We start from the raw sequence: 15,759 nt of genomic DNA, 5'->3' as shown, positions 1-15,759 counted from the left end.
GTGTAATCCCTTTACGCCAAATCAGGGTTAGCCTCTGTCTACTCAGTAGATGTTGTCAGCCAATGCACCTAGCAGGACACCCCCCCCCCCCACCCCACCCCCACAAACACACACACACAGGTTAAGGCCAATACAGGCTGGAGAACAATAAGGAGAGGGTGATTTATAGCTCTTTAATTTTGCCTTTAATTTTTAGGTAAGAAAGCAGGGACAGGAACTGAAACAGCAACAACCTTTTATGGGCAGTAGGAGGATTATCAATGATGAAACAAAGAATCATTTTCTTAGTTGTTGGTTACACATACATTCTTGATGGGTTGTTTTTAAACAGGGAAACATAGCACAGACAAACAGACAGACAGAGATACGACAGAGGTTTAAATGCAAGCTGATCACTCTGTTGTTGCTAAGAATTTTCCTCCAACGCAGGTGTTACATAAATTCACTAACATAGGTTATATTAACAGTGCTATATATTAAAAATGTAGCTTTTCTGAGTCATCTCAATCACTGGGTGTGAACACCTCCCTCTGCAACTGAATCCTGGATTTCCTGACAGGGTAGGCGACCACACCTCTGCCACACTGACTCTCAACGCGGGGGCCCCCCAGGGGTGTGTGCTCAGTACCCTCCTGTATTCTCTGTTCACCCATTACTGCGTGGTCACGCACAACTCCAACACCATAATTACGTTTGCTGACGACACGATACTGGTAGGCCTGATCCCCGACAGCGACAAGACAGCCTTCAGGGAGGAGGTTGGAGCCCTGGCAGAGTGGTGCCAGCATAACAACCTCTGCCGGTGTCTGAGGAAGGCCTGGATGATCATCACAGACTCCAGGCAACCGAGCCACAGACTGTTCACTCAGTTACGATCTAGATTTTTTTATTCTACTTTTTATTACTACTTGTTATTTTGGGACTTTTGTATTTGGCATTTGATTCTTGATTAACATTGTTATTGATTCTTGATTAACATTGTTATTGTACTGCATTGTTGAGTTGAGTTAGCAAGCAAGCATTTCACTGTATCGTGTGCATGTGACCAATTGAGTAGATTTGATGTTAATGGGGACGGTAATACATTGAACAAATTTGTAGGTGTTTCTTGTGCGAACAAAAGTGCAAACTGGTAAAATCCCTTCACTACCTGAATAAGCCTAGATACTAAAATGAGAATTAGATTAAAAACAACAACAAAACACAAGGCACAATACAATTGAATACAGAAAACACCTTAGCCTTCTAAGAATTTAATATTCTGGCCTACATAGTTAATAACATGAAAGTACAATAACAATAGAAATCCCCACTGCCTGACCCTAACACAGAACCCAAACCGGCTGCGCGCGTGCACCATCGTGCGCCATCGTGCTTAAATGTATTTTGTCCCCCCACACTAAACGCGATCACGACACGCAGGTTAAAATATCAAAACAAACTCTGAACCAATTACATTAATTTGGGGACAGGTCGAAAAGCATTAAACACATATGGCAATTTAGCTAGCTAGCTTGCACTTGCTAGCTAATTTGTCCTATTTGGCTAGCTTGCTGTTGCTAGCTAATTTGTCCTGGAATATAAACAATGAGTTGTTATTTTACCTGAAATGCACAAGGTCCTCTACACCGACAATTAATCCACACAAAACGGTCAACCGAATTGTTTCTAGTTATCTCTCCTCCTTCCAGGCTTTTTCATCTTTGAACTTATATGGTGATTGGCATCTAAACTTTCATAGTATTACCACGACGACCAGCAACAAAGTTCATCTTTCAATCACCCACGTGGGTATAACCAATGAAGAGATTGCACGTGGGTACCTGCTCCTATAAACCAATGAGTAGATGGGAGAGGCAGGACTGGCAGCGCAATCTGCGTCAGAAATAGAAATGACTTCTATTTTTCTACGCAGACGCTCATTGACGCGCACAAACCATTTCTGTATAGACCTCACTTTGTGCACAGGGGCAATGTCATGCTGAAACAGGAATGGGCATTCCCCAAACTGTTGCCATAAATTTGGAAGCACAGAATCATCAAGAGTGTCATTGTATGCTGTATCATTAAGATTTCCCTTCACTGGAACTAAGGGGCCTAGCCAGAACAATGAAAACAGCCCCAGACTATTATTCCTCCTCCACAAAACTTTACAGTTGGCACTATGCATTCGGGCAGGTAGAGCTCTCCTGGCATCCACCAAACCCAGATTTGTCTGTAAGACTGGCAGATGGTGAAGCGTGATTCATAACTCCAGATAATGCATTTCCACTGCTCCAGAGTCCTATGAGAGCTTTACACCACTCCAGCCAACTTTTTGCATTGCGCATGGTGATCTTAGGCTTGTGTGCGGTTGCTCGGCCATGGAAACCCCGTTCTTAAAGCTCCCGAAGAACAGTTCTTGCGCTGACATTGCTTCCAGAGGCAGTTTGGAACACGGTAGTTAGTATTAGAACCAAGGACAGACGATTTTTACGCAATACGCGCTTCAGCACTCGGCGGTCCCGTTCTGTGAGCTTGTGTGGCCTACCACTTCATGGGTGAGCTTTTGTAGCTCCAAGACCTTTCCACTTCACAGTAACAGCACTTACAGTTGGCCGGGGCAGCTCTAGCAGCGCAGAAATTAGACAAACTGACTTGTTGGAGAGGTGAAATCCTATAACGTTGGCACGTTGAATGTCACTGAGCTCTTCAGTAAGGCCAATTGCCAATTTTTGTCTATGAAATTGCATGGCTGTGTGCTCGATTTTATACACCTGTCAGCAACGGGGGTGGCTGAAATAACCAAATCCACTAATTTGAAGGGGTGTCCACATACTTTTGTGTATATAGTGTATATTATAATATCTTCTTTGTATCACAAAATCATTGAAATGTGCTTAACCTTAAAAACCTAAATTAAAATTATTCAATTCTAACGATCAAATTGAGCCAGAGAGTGCCCTTAGACCATGGGAAAGGCCACACTTGAATAATTCCAAAGGTGAATGGCTAGGCCCACTATGCTGTGAAACCACACACTATAGCAGAGACTTTGATATTACCGGCTGCAATGAATATGGTGAAAACAATGTGTGGGGAGGCAGAGGCAGAGGCACAGAAACACACATCAATACCATTGTCAAAGATAACACTGTTAAATTAAGAAGTTATGCTATTGCTAGCAATCAAGAGGAAACTCTGACTGAACTGTGAGGGCTGAGTTGCCCACGCATTGACTTTTGTTCGCTATACATTTCGGGGGATGCTATTCACGAGGACATATTGTTCTTTCTCACGATTCCAGAGCATGAAATGGAATAGAGGATGTTCAGTGTTCTGCATGGCTGTATTGATGAAAACAGATTCCATATGGGATTGAATGGTGGGCTTTTGCAAAGATGGGGCTCCATCTACGTTGGGACGGCATGCAGGCCTCTAAACTCTAGTTATGAATGGATCTCCCTCTGCCATATGGACCATTGTATGATACACTGAGAGCAACTGGCGGCAAAAGAGCTGAGCACAGAATTTACTGCAGCAGGTAACTTTGATTGTAAACTACATCAAACCAGATCCTTGTACTTGTACACCTGTTCGCAAAACTACATGAAGTTATTGGATCAGAGCATGACAATGTTCCGAGGCTTGGTGTACCGAGGCTTGGTGGTTATTGAGGGGGAATTTTGGAGAAAAAAAATCATATTAAGAGAGGTACTGTCATTCACAATGGATCTAAAGAATACAGACTTGGTTGACTTTCTGTGTAATTAAAAGAAAATAACAGAAAACAGCATCAGTAAGTGTCCCATACGAGTGATGACTGCTTACCTCCAACGCTTTGAAGAGCACTTTGGGACCTACTGTATTTCCCAATTCGTTTGACTGTGACCCTGGCTCAGTTGTCATGCTGGTAAGTGAAATTGAACCGCTGATGAACTGTCATGTGACCGAATGCTGAAGACAATGCATTCAAGTTCACTACAGAGGAGTTTTGGTTCCTGACTCAAAGGGAATTTCCCTGCCGTCTCCCTCTGAGCATTAATGGTCAAGTTCAAAACAACTGGGAACTAGGAACTGGGAACTCGGAAATCTCAGACTTCAGTGCGTTGAAGACAACTAGGAACTTGGAAAGAAAAGTGCTCCAACGGGGAATTCCAATTTTCTAGAACTCCAACTTTCCGACCTAACAATCACTGACGTCATGATTTGACCTCGTACTTTTCTGAGTTCCCAGTTGTCTTGAAAGCACCATAAAACTCATGGTAGGCTACTCTTCGCCACCTAATATGTGTGTGAAGCTGGTTTCAGTGCTCTCGCCTGCATTAAAACCAAATATTGATCCAGGTTGGATGTGACAGCAGAGATGAGGTGTACGCTGTTGACCACGTCCCCTGACTTTGAGAAGCTCCGACTCGACATGCATCAAACACATCCATCTCATTAGTGGTGGTGAGATAAGATACATTATGTCAGACTAACTTGCAATTGACTGTCATTAGCCCCACATTAAAAGTATGTGATGGTGAGTTGAGAAGACAATCAGAAATACTGTAACGGCGTTCTTCGTTTGTAGAATGAGATTCAGACCGAAATGCAGCGTAGTGGTTACTCATGTCTTTAATGAACAAAGATCGTGATACATGAAATAACTCATACATATACAAAAACAACAAACGGAACGTGAAACCTATTACAGCCTATCTGGTGAAACTACACAGAGACAGGAACAATCACCCACGAAATACACAGTGAAACCCAGGCTACCTAAATACGGTTCCCCATCAGAGACAACAAGAATCACCTGACTCTGATTGAGAACCGCCTCAGGCAGCCAAGCCTAAACTAGACACACCCCTAATCAACCACAATCCCAATGCCTACAAAGCACCCCAATAAGACAATACAATAACCCCATGTCACACCCTGGCCTGAACAAATAATTAAAGAAAACACAAAATACTAAGACCAAGGCGTGACAAATACTGTTAGAATGTTATTCAATTGACTGCCAGAGCAAAGTCAAAAAGTCAAAAAGTAAACATTGGCTGTTAATTACATAATTTTACATATTTTTTCACATGATTGGGGTTGCAAGAATTTTCAGATATGAAAATTAGGTTGTGGGCTAAAGAAGTTTGAGAACCCCTGCCCTAAGTTGTCCTCACAGCATCCTGCTGTTTGAACAGCGTTGAGTTTACTCAATAAGGCACAATCAGCAGGGGCTACTGGCTATTCTGGACATGAATCATACCTCATCAGCATCAAAGTTTTCACAAAGTGGTTGGAAGGAAAATCAAAACAATGCATCTTCACTCATCAACTCTGGTATTGGCAGAATAAAATCGATACGGTAGTCTGTGATAAGTAGGGTCTACAATAAGTATACAGAACTGCATTTGCTGGAAAGCTGCTCAGGGTATTACTGCAAGATTTTAGCAAAACAAAGCAGAAATATATTTGAAGCAGATATTTACACCTTTCATTACATTGTTTGGTTTTACTTTAAGTGATTACATCTGTCACAAATGTAAAATTTTATCCAGGTGACATAGTGAACTCTCTAGGGCTGTGTTTACACAGGTAGCCCAATTCTGATATTTTTGACCAATTCAATCAGTGCTGAAAAATATCTGATGTGAAAAGATCTGATGTGATCGGGGAAAAAAATCAGAATTGGTCTGCATGTGTTAACGCAGCTTAACAAATGTGTCCAGAGACCTAACAATCCAGCAGTTCTTGAGACCGCTGCGCTCAGAACGTGGGTTTGTGACAAGCTTTTCTTTACCACTGTTGTTGTTTTTTTCTCCTGCTATGACTCCTCTTGATGTTTCGAACAACCTGTTGAGAAAAAAAATATGTGAATACAATGTTCGCACTTTGGAGAAAAAACAAGAGGATGTGGTGGCAGCTGCTGAGAGGTCCCGCTTTGAGAGTAAATGTCACCTCACAGAGTGGATCTCCTGTCGATTGAATCATCTCACCTACAATATTAAAGACCCAAAGACCCAATACTTATTTTCCACCATAATTTGCAAATAAATTCATTAAAAATCCTACAATGTGATTTTCTGGATTTGTTTTCTCATTTTGTCTGTCATAGTTGAAGTGTACCTATGATGAAAATTACAGGCCTCTCTCATCTTTTTAAGTGGGAGAACTTGCACAATTAGTGGCTGACTAAATACTTTTTTGCCCCACTGTATATATTCTACTACCATGAAACCAAATAGCCTATACAGAAAATATATTTGGATGTGAAGAATATTGATTTACCCCCATAGAGATGAGACACAGAGCGATTTTGACAAGGCCCAGAATCAAGAATCCACATGAAGTCCATATGACAGAGACCTCAACCAATTGTATGGGACACATTGGGGTAGTGTATGTCACGTTCTGCCATGCTGTCACTGCCACTGTAGTATGGATCACACAATCTGTGGATATATGATAAGAGTTAAGAAGACCAGGAAATATACAGTATGCTCACTTTCATAAGTTATTCTCTGGCCTGTACTGTCCCATGCAACCTGGATTTTTGCCTGGCCCAGTGGCTTTTATGGTGATTAAAGCAATGTATCCAAACAATCAATGAATCAACCCTCATTGTAACCTAGGTTATAGTACTATCAATTTCCATATTCTACTCTATGTCAAACCAAAATAGTGAGTAACAGTTTACCTGTAGATACATTGAGGGTGACCTTTGAATCTCTGTTAGTCTGTCCTATGTTGGCCCTGAGGAGACACTGATATGTCCCTGCATCCTCGGCCTGACTCTGGGAAGAACTAGACTGTCCATTGGTCCAAACCCAGCAGGTCGGGGAAATCTAAAGGGATATGGCTTCTCACCGTTACTTCTTCTGATAATACCAGTCTGGTTGTTCAGCTAAATATAGAGAAAAAAAATAATGTATTTATATTGATCTATTCTGTTATTGTATCAGAGGAATGGATCCAAATTACCCACGGGGCAAAAACTGGTTCAATCAACGTTGTTTCCACGTCATTTCAACACATTTTTTATTGATTTCAAGTTGAATTCATGTTAGTTGACAGCTCAACCAAGTGTAAATCAAAACTAAAAGTGGAACTGACATCTGTGACCAATGGGTAGATTTAATGTCTCATACAGGAGGGAGTTGTTTAAGCCTTCTCTCACTGAATATAAATGCTCTAACCTAATAACAATACTGTATTTAATATGTAATATGTCAAAACGAATACAAAAATAATATTTGCCATTACAGTACAAAATTGTATACATGTTTTTATTTAAAAGATGAACTAATAACCTGCTCACATCATCAATGAATACCCAAATGAATGTCTCTGAAATAGAGATATTCACTGATGATAAGCTAATAATACAGTACCTATCATGGAATACTGTAGCCTACCTTATACCATGTAACAGATCGGTAGCTCTTATCCTGGACAGCTTCACACTTCATAGAGACATCTTCATTGCATTCTGCTTGGATTATTAGTAGACTATCGGATAGGGCTAAACTGGCCATCACATACACTGCTGTAACAAACAAATCAAATAAAAAACACATAGAAGACAACTTTTAAATCCGAGTGAGAAGCAAGTGAGTTTGTTTTGAACTGTAACATTTTTATTTCACAATTATGTCCCACGTGAAAATTCTATTTATTTGTACATTCTGACACAAATAACCTTCCAACCATCTAGGCCTGCGTTTAATGAGGGCATTGTCAAAACCATCGATATGATAATAATGTAGCAAATTCACACTTACCCCAACCCAAATCAGCATAGTGATATCTCTTATGCATCTTCAGTAGAAGTTATGATTTGAAGACCTGCTCTACAGTAGCAGGTAATCATACAATTGCAAAAAGTTAGTGGGAAGTTGTGAGAGGTAGGCTAAGGTTAGGCCTATATATTTTTTTTTCCAAAGAGCTGTTTAAATCGAAAGAATAGCTTCCTCTTCTCTAAAATGTCACAGATGCCCATACATGCGCACACACACACACACACACACACACACACACACACACACACACACACACACACACACACACACACACACACACACACACACACACACACACACACACACACACACACACACACACACACACACACACACACACACACACACACAAAAACACAAAAACACGCAAAGACAGAGCCAAAGAGAAAAGTGGCTATATCATGCCATCATGTGGCAGTTATGTGTAAATGGTGTTTGATTCAATTAAATCCTTTTTACAATAGTTAAAATACAGACTATGGATTTATTACTTGCTTTGATAAACCAGCAAGAAAGAAAGCTAAGCAACCCAACTCCCTCCACTCAGGAGTTATCATGATACAGAGCAGTCAACAGGCTCACTTCAAACACATACAGTAAGAGACTGTCTCATCCTGTTGTTTTCATCCAGAGGACCTCCCCATTGTCTCTCCTTTTTGGTATGTGTCACTCTTGTTGATGAAAGAGGTAGTGAGATATATGAGTTATTATTAGGCAACTGACTTTATGGAAAAGGGAAGAGTGAGGTCTTTGGATTCCAACCATCTGGATTAAACAATGCCTTCTTCAGGAGATGCTGACACAATGAGCAACAGGGAGGGAGGGAGGTGTAGCAAGCTGCTGCTGAGGACCAAATAAGATCAACGGAAGCTTGGCCGCTTCCTATTGAAAGCTGGTCATGGCAGCTGTGAGTGTTTATACATTTGTAAGAAGTGGTGATCTTGGAGATAATTGCTTAATGCTGGATAGGTTCATTTGGATTTTTAGGCTCATTCCTACTAGACATCAGCATGTGTAAAAGGAATGTAAACTTTTCTCTTTATGCATATTCTGACCTTGAATTTAAGCATGAGAATAGCATGCTATTCACCCACAATTCGTTATAGGTGGAGATGGAATAAATGAAGGTGTGGAGGAGGTGTGTCTACTGATACACCGTATTCTGACCATTACTTATTTCCCTAATAATTCCACCACCTTTACATGCGAGGAAACCATTAATAAGGTGTAGCGAACCTTCCGGTTCCAAGTGGAAAAAGTATGTACTTATTATTTTTCTATACACATCACATCACATTTTCTATTCTCCATGCACTGTAATTTACCACTTGGTAAGAGTTATTGATAAGAAGTAGGTAAATTAGTAATCTGTAACAATTTGAACCCGACACATGCCGCAATACTTGGTTGTGTCATCACACAGTTCTATGGTTAGTACGGGAAATAGACATGGGTATAGCCTACTATTGTAAACTATTCTCCCTATTATAAATGTAAATACACTAATCTTCCAACATTACCATGGGTTAAAGAACTGAATGTGGCAATTTTCAGAATGATGATTCATGAATACCATCCTAACCCTAACTGCTATTCATTTCCATATTAGACCTCCTGTGTATCATAGTTTTTGGCTGTTCACACTAACAATGTTTTTTTAACCTATTCCCTGACTGTACTTTTGCCTATCAGATTTCCTGTCATTAACCCCTTGCCTGATCTCCCAGACTACGTTATTAGCTTTTTCCCTGCCTGTACTTGTCAGGACCCGGTTACGAACCCGGGTCTCCGGAGTGAGAAACAGTCACTTAACCAACTGAGCCACGAATAGTCGGCAGAACCCAGAAGATGAGGCAGACACGGCAGTACTTGAGACGGTGTATTTAATGAAGTAAAAAGTGAAGTTCTTCAGGAAAACATGTAACTCCACAACCTCAAAAGGAATTCCACAAGAACAAAGGTAATCCTCCAAGACAAAAAGGTAAATCCACAAGGTGGAAGGTAAAGCACAAAAAGCCTCAAAAGATACTCAAAAACAAACAAACAAGAACAAAAAAACAGAATTCCACAAGAGAGTCCACCGGGATCAACAAGAGTTCACAGAGTACTAGGGCTGGGTGCTAACATACAAACACAGAGCAAAGAACTGAGGAAAACAAAGGGTTTAAATACAATCAGGGGAAACGAGGCACAGGTGCAAATAATAATGGGGATCAAGGGAAAAGAAAAGGTCAAAAGGCACAATGGGGGCATCTAGTGACCAAAAACCGGAACAACCCTGGCCAAATCCTGACAGTACTGTTACCTTTTTGGATTCCCTGTGTATGACCTTCTGCCTATCCCTGGACCCTGCTACCTGCCTTCTCCTGTGGTCCTTCACTAAATAAACACCTGTTGCACCCTGCGCTTGAAACCAGCACTCTGTCTCCCATCATACTCATTACATTAACCTACCAATTGGTGCTTAAACAGAGACAATATGCATATATTTAGATGGATTTCTTTCATTGATACCTAATATTCTGAACCCGTTCTCTCAATAAATTATATTGAGTCTGTCAACAAAATTCTAAAACTTAAAGGTACAACATATTGACTTAAGATAAATGTATTGAAAACCCTATTGAATGAAAACTTTATGAGTCTCATGGCCAGGAAGTGGGAGGGATTTCAGAGGTTGAATTACATTACAATGACATATTCAGCGTGCACAAGGGAACCGTACCTGCAAAGCCCTTTACGCACCTTCATAAGGTAAGTCTGAATACCAACTACTGAGAAGTGCGTAGGAAAGGCGTGCACAAGGGAACCGTACCTGCAAAGCCCTTTACGCACCTTCATAAGGTAAGTATGAATACCAACTACCGAGAAGTGCGTAGGAAAGGCGTGCATAAGAAAGGCATCATTTCCTGATTCAGAATTGGGCTCTTTGTGATTTAAGTCATTTAAAAGTTATGTCATATTATAATTGCTTTCATATTGCTCAATGCCTTGAGAAGATGTACTGCTATAAAGTAGAAAGGAATATTCCAATCCACTTGGTCTAACAAATATGTTCCCAATTATTTTGATGATGAGGCTAGTAACACTGTCAAAATAATCTTTCCCTCGTTGGACCATGCCAACGTCCAGGTGTTCTGATGTTATGGTCAGTAGGAAGCATCTTATTCAAGTGCTGTGGAATGTGCTGCAACTGATACAATATTTCAGTGTGTGCAAAACAGAGGACATCCTCTCAACTGCTGCAAAGGAGAATTCCCAAAGATTTTTAAAATATCGATGTAGTAAATTGCATATACTGTAGTCTAAAAACAGTCATTGCTAAATTTCCAGAAGGAGTGACTGTGTCTGTGTTTTTTTGGGGGTGGAAAGTTTTAACCTGATCCTCCATATTCTGTACTGTACTACTTCCAGAGTGTTGCAAACTACAGTTAATCCCCAAGGTTGTTAGGGTGCCCAGCTGCAAGTGTAGGGCTCCATGTTTCTGTCAACGAGGTTGTTCATTGCTCACTCTCTGGCCCCTGATTGAGGATATCCTCTGAGTGTTTGCCTTTGTGCTGCAATGAAATAAGCCAATGGTTCCTCTCTAGGTCTCCAGCAGGCCTAGCACCTAACACAGCTGGGACACTTTCCCATGTGACACACACACACACCATCCTGGTCTCACAAGACATGTAAACATTGTCTGACACACATTTCTTGCAGCTCATACAAAACTTTTACTACATTTTCACATTAGAAGATACAAATTGTTTCATGAAATACTCCAACCATGTTACTTGCGTGGCAGACAGTATGACATCATCATCTTGGTCTAAGCCAAGTTCTACTCCCAACTCACCGACTCATCATTTCGCTGACATGGAAAAGAAACAGCCTCTTTCATAATAGTTCATCATTTCATTTGATGAGGATTAAATTGCTTCATATTTTGAACAGGTCAGTGTGAGCACACACAAGCCTGTCTCACATTGCATGATTGTTTTTACAAGAAAGCATTGTCTTGGAGTGGCTGTTGCCAACTTCTCACCTCTGCCTCTGGGCCTGGATACAGAGGGTGGGTCACAGCAACCCGTGCCAGAGTAAAGCAACACTAGGATAGCCTGTATTGTTCCGCAATAACCTTCTCTGGGAATTCCTCTGCTTTTCCCCTCCACCCCCTCAACACACACACACACACACGCACGCACACACACACACACACACACACACACACACACACACACACACACACACACACACACACACACACACACACACACACACACACACACACACACACACACACACACACACACACACACACACACACACACACACACACACACACACACACACACACACACACACTACAACCCCACCTGCCAAGCTCAGCAGCAAATGAAAACAATGATTCCTGTGTAAATATGCTCATGGGAGGGTACTGCTACAGACATGACCTGTTATTCAGGCAGCCCATCTCCTGCAAAACCTCATCTGCATGGTCAGACAGAATTCCTCCTTCTTCTCCGGAAAAGTTTGTCGTGAAAGATTAGAAGTGAAGGGGGTACATCCAAATCTCTGAATGGGAGAGCCAAAACGCATGTCTGACAGCCATGAATATCTCTGACATGCAGGTTGAGCAAAGGGACATCTCCCCTGTCAATGGGTATTTTAAATATTGTGAAATAGTGTTTATTTCACACTGCGGGCCTGCTTGGAAAGGATGTGATTAAAATATTAGCTCTGCTCACTGTTTATTCAGCTAGAGCTCTTTAGCAAGGCCCTCTGGATTACACATGTCTGGAGGTAAGCACATGGCAGGGAATTGGGGCAAAGCTCCCTTATGGTGTTGAAATAACCCTGCACTTCCTACCCTTTTCTGGATCAAATGTTTTCGTTTTTCTTGTGGGGGAGATGATTATATATCAAAGTGGTCCATACACAAAAAGTTATTTTTGTTTTTAATATACTGGACTCCTACAGATCTTAATTTGATCACTCTGATGTTGCTGAGAATTTTCCTGATTAGCAGGAAATGCAAATGTTTGTGTATTCAAGGTAAAGTTTTAGAAGCCTTTAAAAAGCCTTCTAAACTTCATAATTTCCATGTCAGACTTGATTTGCTTTAACGTAAAATGTATCAACCCTTACAAAAAAATTACCATGAATTATAATCCACATAATAATTCACATTTCCTGTTGCTACAGGATTATTTTACTGCTGTAGCAAACTGGCTCAAATTAAGATCCTACATCTGGATTATGGTATTCACGAGAACTGATAACACACCATTGTTTGGGGGGTAACTCTCTTTATCCACCTGATTGTGCATCCTTATGATAATAGTAGCTGATTGCATGCTCTGTATTCCGATGTCCTCCTCAATTCTCCTTCAGTCCTTCAGTCCTAGTTCAGAAGTATGATGAAAATTGCTCTCTTCATAAGTGTTAGGTAAAAGCTCTCCATTCCAGCCCTATGATGTGTGCCAACCATACAATTCTGTCCCTTTTCACTAAACTGCTGCCATATTAACTTTCATAGAAAGGTTGATTAACTGACGATCATATGACACGCTTGAACCCAAGCTACACCAATAGGAGAAAGCTGTGTCTGGTTTTAGTCAAGTTTTCTGTGCCCCTTGCTTTTGTGGAGATTCCACTGTAGTTATGCATGATGAGTAAAGTGTTTGAGTTGACATAAGTTATATCTATACAAATCAACTGCAAAAAGAATCATTTCTTACAGTAAAATCACTGAAAAAGATGTTGCTGAAAGTGACTGAGTGCTTTTCTACAGTTTTTTCCCCTCTCCTTCACAAACAATAGAACACATATGCAGGCCATTTTTCATCTCAGTTGTCAAAGTGAGAGGAGGTGGAAGTGCTGTCTAGCTCCATTTCACCCCTGCTGAAAGTCTTCCTGTAGGAAATCTTTTTTTTGGGGGGGGGGGGGCAGTGGAGAGATACAAGTATCTGAGGCCCCAACACAAAATAAAATATAAAACTTCCTCTGTAGGTCCCCAAGGCAGGTACATCCTTGCCCGTTTTTCATACAAATTAAACCACACCCACAGTGGACTTTCTTATTCTGCTGCTTATGTTTTTCTCCTGTTATCATCAATTTCTCCCTGTCATCCCTGGAAAAGCCTGCAGAATTTGTTGGTTTGAAAACACACTTTTTCGTTCATTCAGGCATTACCGCAGGGAGCCGTACATCTGGGTCCCACTGCCGGATGATGTCAAGACTGCTGCTGACCCAAGGCCTGCCGCACAGAGAGTAGTTCCAAGAGGTCAGCTGTGCGTGTTTTTTCTTCCTGTGCCTCTGTGACATCTTCCTGCCGGAGGGAGTCTCAGGGGAGCCATTTGGGGAGGCCTGGGCCCAGAGCACGAGGGGCTGAGCACAGCAAATTCTAATTAGTCACTGACAGGGCAGGTGGGGGGAGGAGGAGAGGAGATGGACTTGGACCCAGACCCCCAACCTGCCTGGACCGTTTACTGGCTAGAAATATACTTTCCATGTACCCTGTCTAACACCAGGGATCCTTCCTTAACCATAGGAGGATCTGCTGCACTCTGATCCATCTGCAATCTCATTCAAAGTGATCCTAGATAGGAGCAAGTGTGAGCACTGAGTTTGTGTGTTAATGTGTCTAGTCTCTGCCTGCTGAAACCAACATATGGAACCGTCCTTGGAAATATCTCTCTTGATAACCTAAAGTTTAGAGCTCATGCAAAGATAGAGAGATGCGGAACAGATTCAAACTTAACCAGGGCATGGCATTAGGGTACAATATCCCAATACCATGTGAAGACTATTCCTATATTTCAACAGCATGGCCCGAACTGTGACTTCAAATCAACAAGGTCTCCTTCCACTTCTTTAGCCTCTTGCTCCACAAAGACCTCCAACCTCTTAACCTCCCTCCTCCTCCATTGGGTTCACTGCAGTAATTTATACCTCTGACATCCCAACAGCTGTGCCAGTGTCTCGGAGCAGAGTGCAGGCTACTATTTGTCGTGACTAATTGATAGCAGACTTCAAATAAAGCAACCGTGAGATTTGCAAGAACACACCAGTCAATGACACAAGAAACCCTGATCCTTAGCTAAGGCTCTGCAGAATTCACAAACAACTTCTTGGAAAAGCTATTGCAAACAATGGAATGAGAATCACGAGAGAGAGAGAGAGAGAGAGAGAGAGAGAGAGAGAGAGAGAGAGAGAGAGAGAGAGAGAGAGAGAGAGAGAGAGAGAGAGAAAGAGAAGAGAGAGAGAGAGAGAGAGAGAGAGAGAGAAGAGAGACAGAGAGAAGAGAGAAAGAGACAGAGAGAGAGAAAGAGAGAGAAAGAGACAGAGAGAGAGAAAGAGAAAGAGAAAGAGAAAGAGAAAGAGAGAGAAAAGAAAGAGAAAGAGAAAGAGAAAGAGAAAGAGAAAGAGAGAAATAATTTTTAGATTGAGTCCCTGATTTTTAAGCTCTCTTTATACTTGCCGCTAACATGCGTCCTTAATACTGATCTTGTCTGTTTACACTTAAAAGATCTGATCAAAATCAGTTCACAATATGTATTTTAATCGTCTACACCTGTCTGAAAATGTGGGCACAATCAGAAAGTTGACATGATCAGGACACAAGACGCGTGTCAACCAGGTCATAGACTATTCTCTCTGCTACCGCAAGGCAAGCTTTACCGGAGTGTCAAGTCTAGGACCAACAGGCTCCTTTAACAGCTTCTACCCTCAAACCATAAGACTGCTGAACAATTAATCATATGGCCACCCGGACCCCTCCCTTTGTTTTGACACTGCTGCCACTCACTGTTTATTATCGCTTTACCCCTACCTACATGTACAAAATAACTCGACAAACCTGGACCACCGCACATTGACTCGGTATCGGTAACCCCTGTACATAGCCTCGTCATTGTTACTTTTATTTTGTTACTTTCATTTTAATTTGACTATTTTTACTTTAGTTTATTTAGTATATATTTCCTTAACTCTTTCTTGAACCTTT

At 41.4% G+C, this 15,759-nt stretch overlaps 1 protein-coding gene across 3 annotated transcripts; it reads right to left on the bottom strand.

Moving 5' to 3' along the window:
• Positions 1 to 4,837: 4,837 nt before the first annotated feature.
• Positions 4,838 to 7,954, bottom strand: LOC124032144. Of its 3 annotated transcripts, none has more exons than XM_046344284.1 (5): positions 7,749 to 7,954; positions 7,383 to 7,510; positions 6,665 to 6,812; positions 6,256 to 6,419; positions 4,838 to 5,820 (listed from the first exon to the last, which is right to left on the bottom strand). In XM_046344284.1, exons 1-5 carry the CDS (start codon positions 7,783 to 7,785, stop codon positions 5,764 to 5,766), a joined length of 534 nt encoding a protein of 177 aa, XP_046200240.1. In that variant the 5' UTR covers positions 7,786 to 7,954; the 3' UTR covers positions 4,838 to 5,763. The 3 variants fall into 3 exon arrangements, 2 of the variants coding, with proteins under 2 accessions (XP_046200240.1, XP_046200239.1); XM_046344283.1 differs by having other exon boundaries at positions 7,383 to 7,513; positions 7,749 to 7,953; XR_006838216.1 differs by lacking the exon at positions 7,749 to 7,954 and having other exon boundaries at positions 6,665 to 6,871.
• Positions 7,955 to 15,759: the final 7,805 nt, after the last annotated feature.

This window comes from Oncorhynchus gorbuscha, linkage group LG03 (assembly GCF_021184085.1).
Source record: "Oncorhynchus gorbuscha isolate QuinsamMale2020 ecotype Even-year linkage group LG03, OgorEven_v1.0, whole genome shotgun sequence".
NCBI classification, from domain to species: Eukaryota; Metazoa; Chordata; class Actinopteri; order Salmoniformes; family Salmonidae; genus Oncorhynchus; species Oncorhynchus gorbuscha.
This window is presented reverse-complemented; position numbering and strand designations above follow the sequence as displayed.

Coding starts and splice junctions, on each gene's coding strand:
- LOC124032144 (XM_046344283.1), bottom strand. CDS start 7,785: ATGCATAAGAGATATCACTATGCTGATTTGGGTTGGG. Junction 6,813..7,382: donor GATCTGTTACATGGTATAAG/GTAGGCTACAGT, acceptor ATATCCCTTTAG/ATTTCCCCGACCTGCTGGGT. Junction 5,821..6,255: donor TGTGTCTCATCTCTATGGGG/GTAAATCAATAT, acceptor TTTTCTCAACAG/GTTGTTCGAAACATCAAGAG.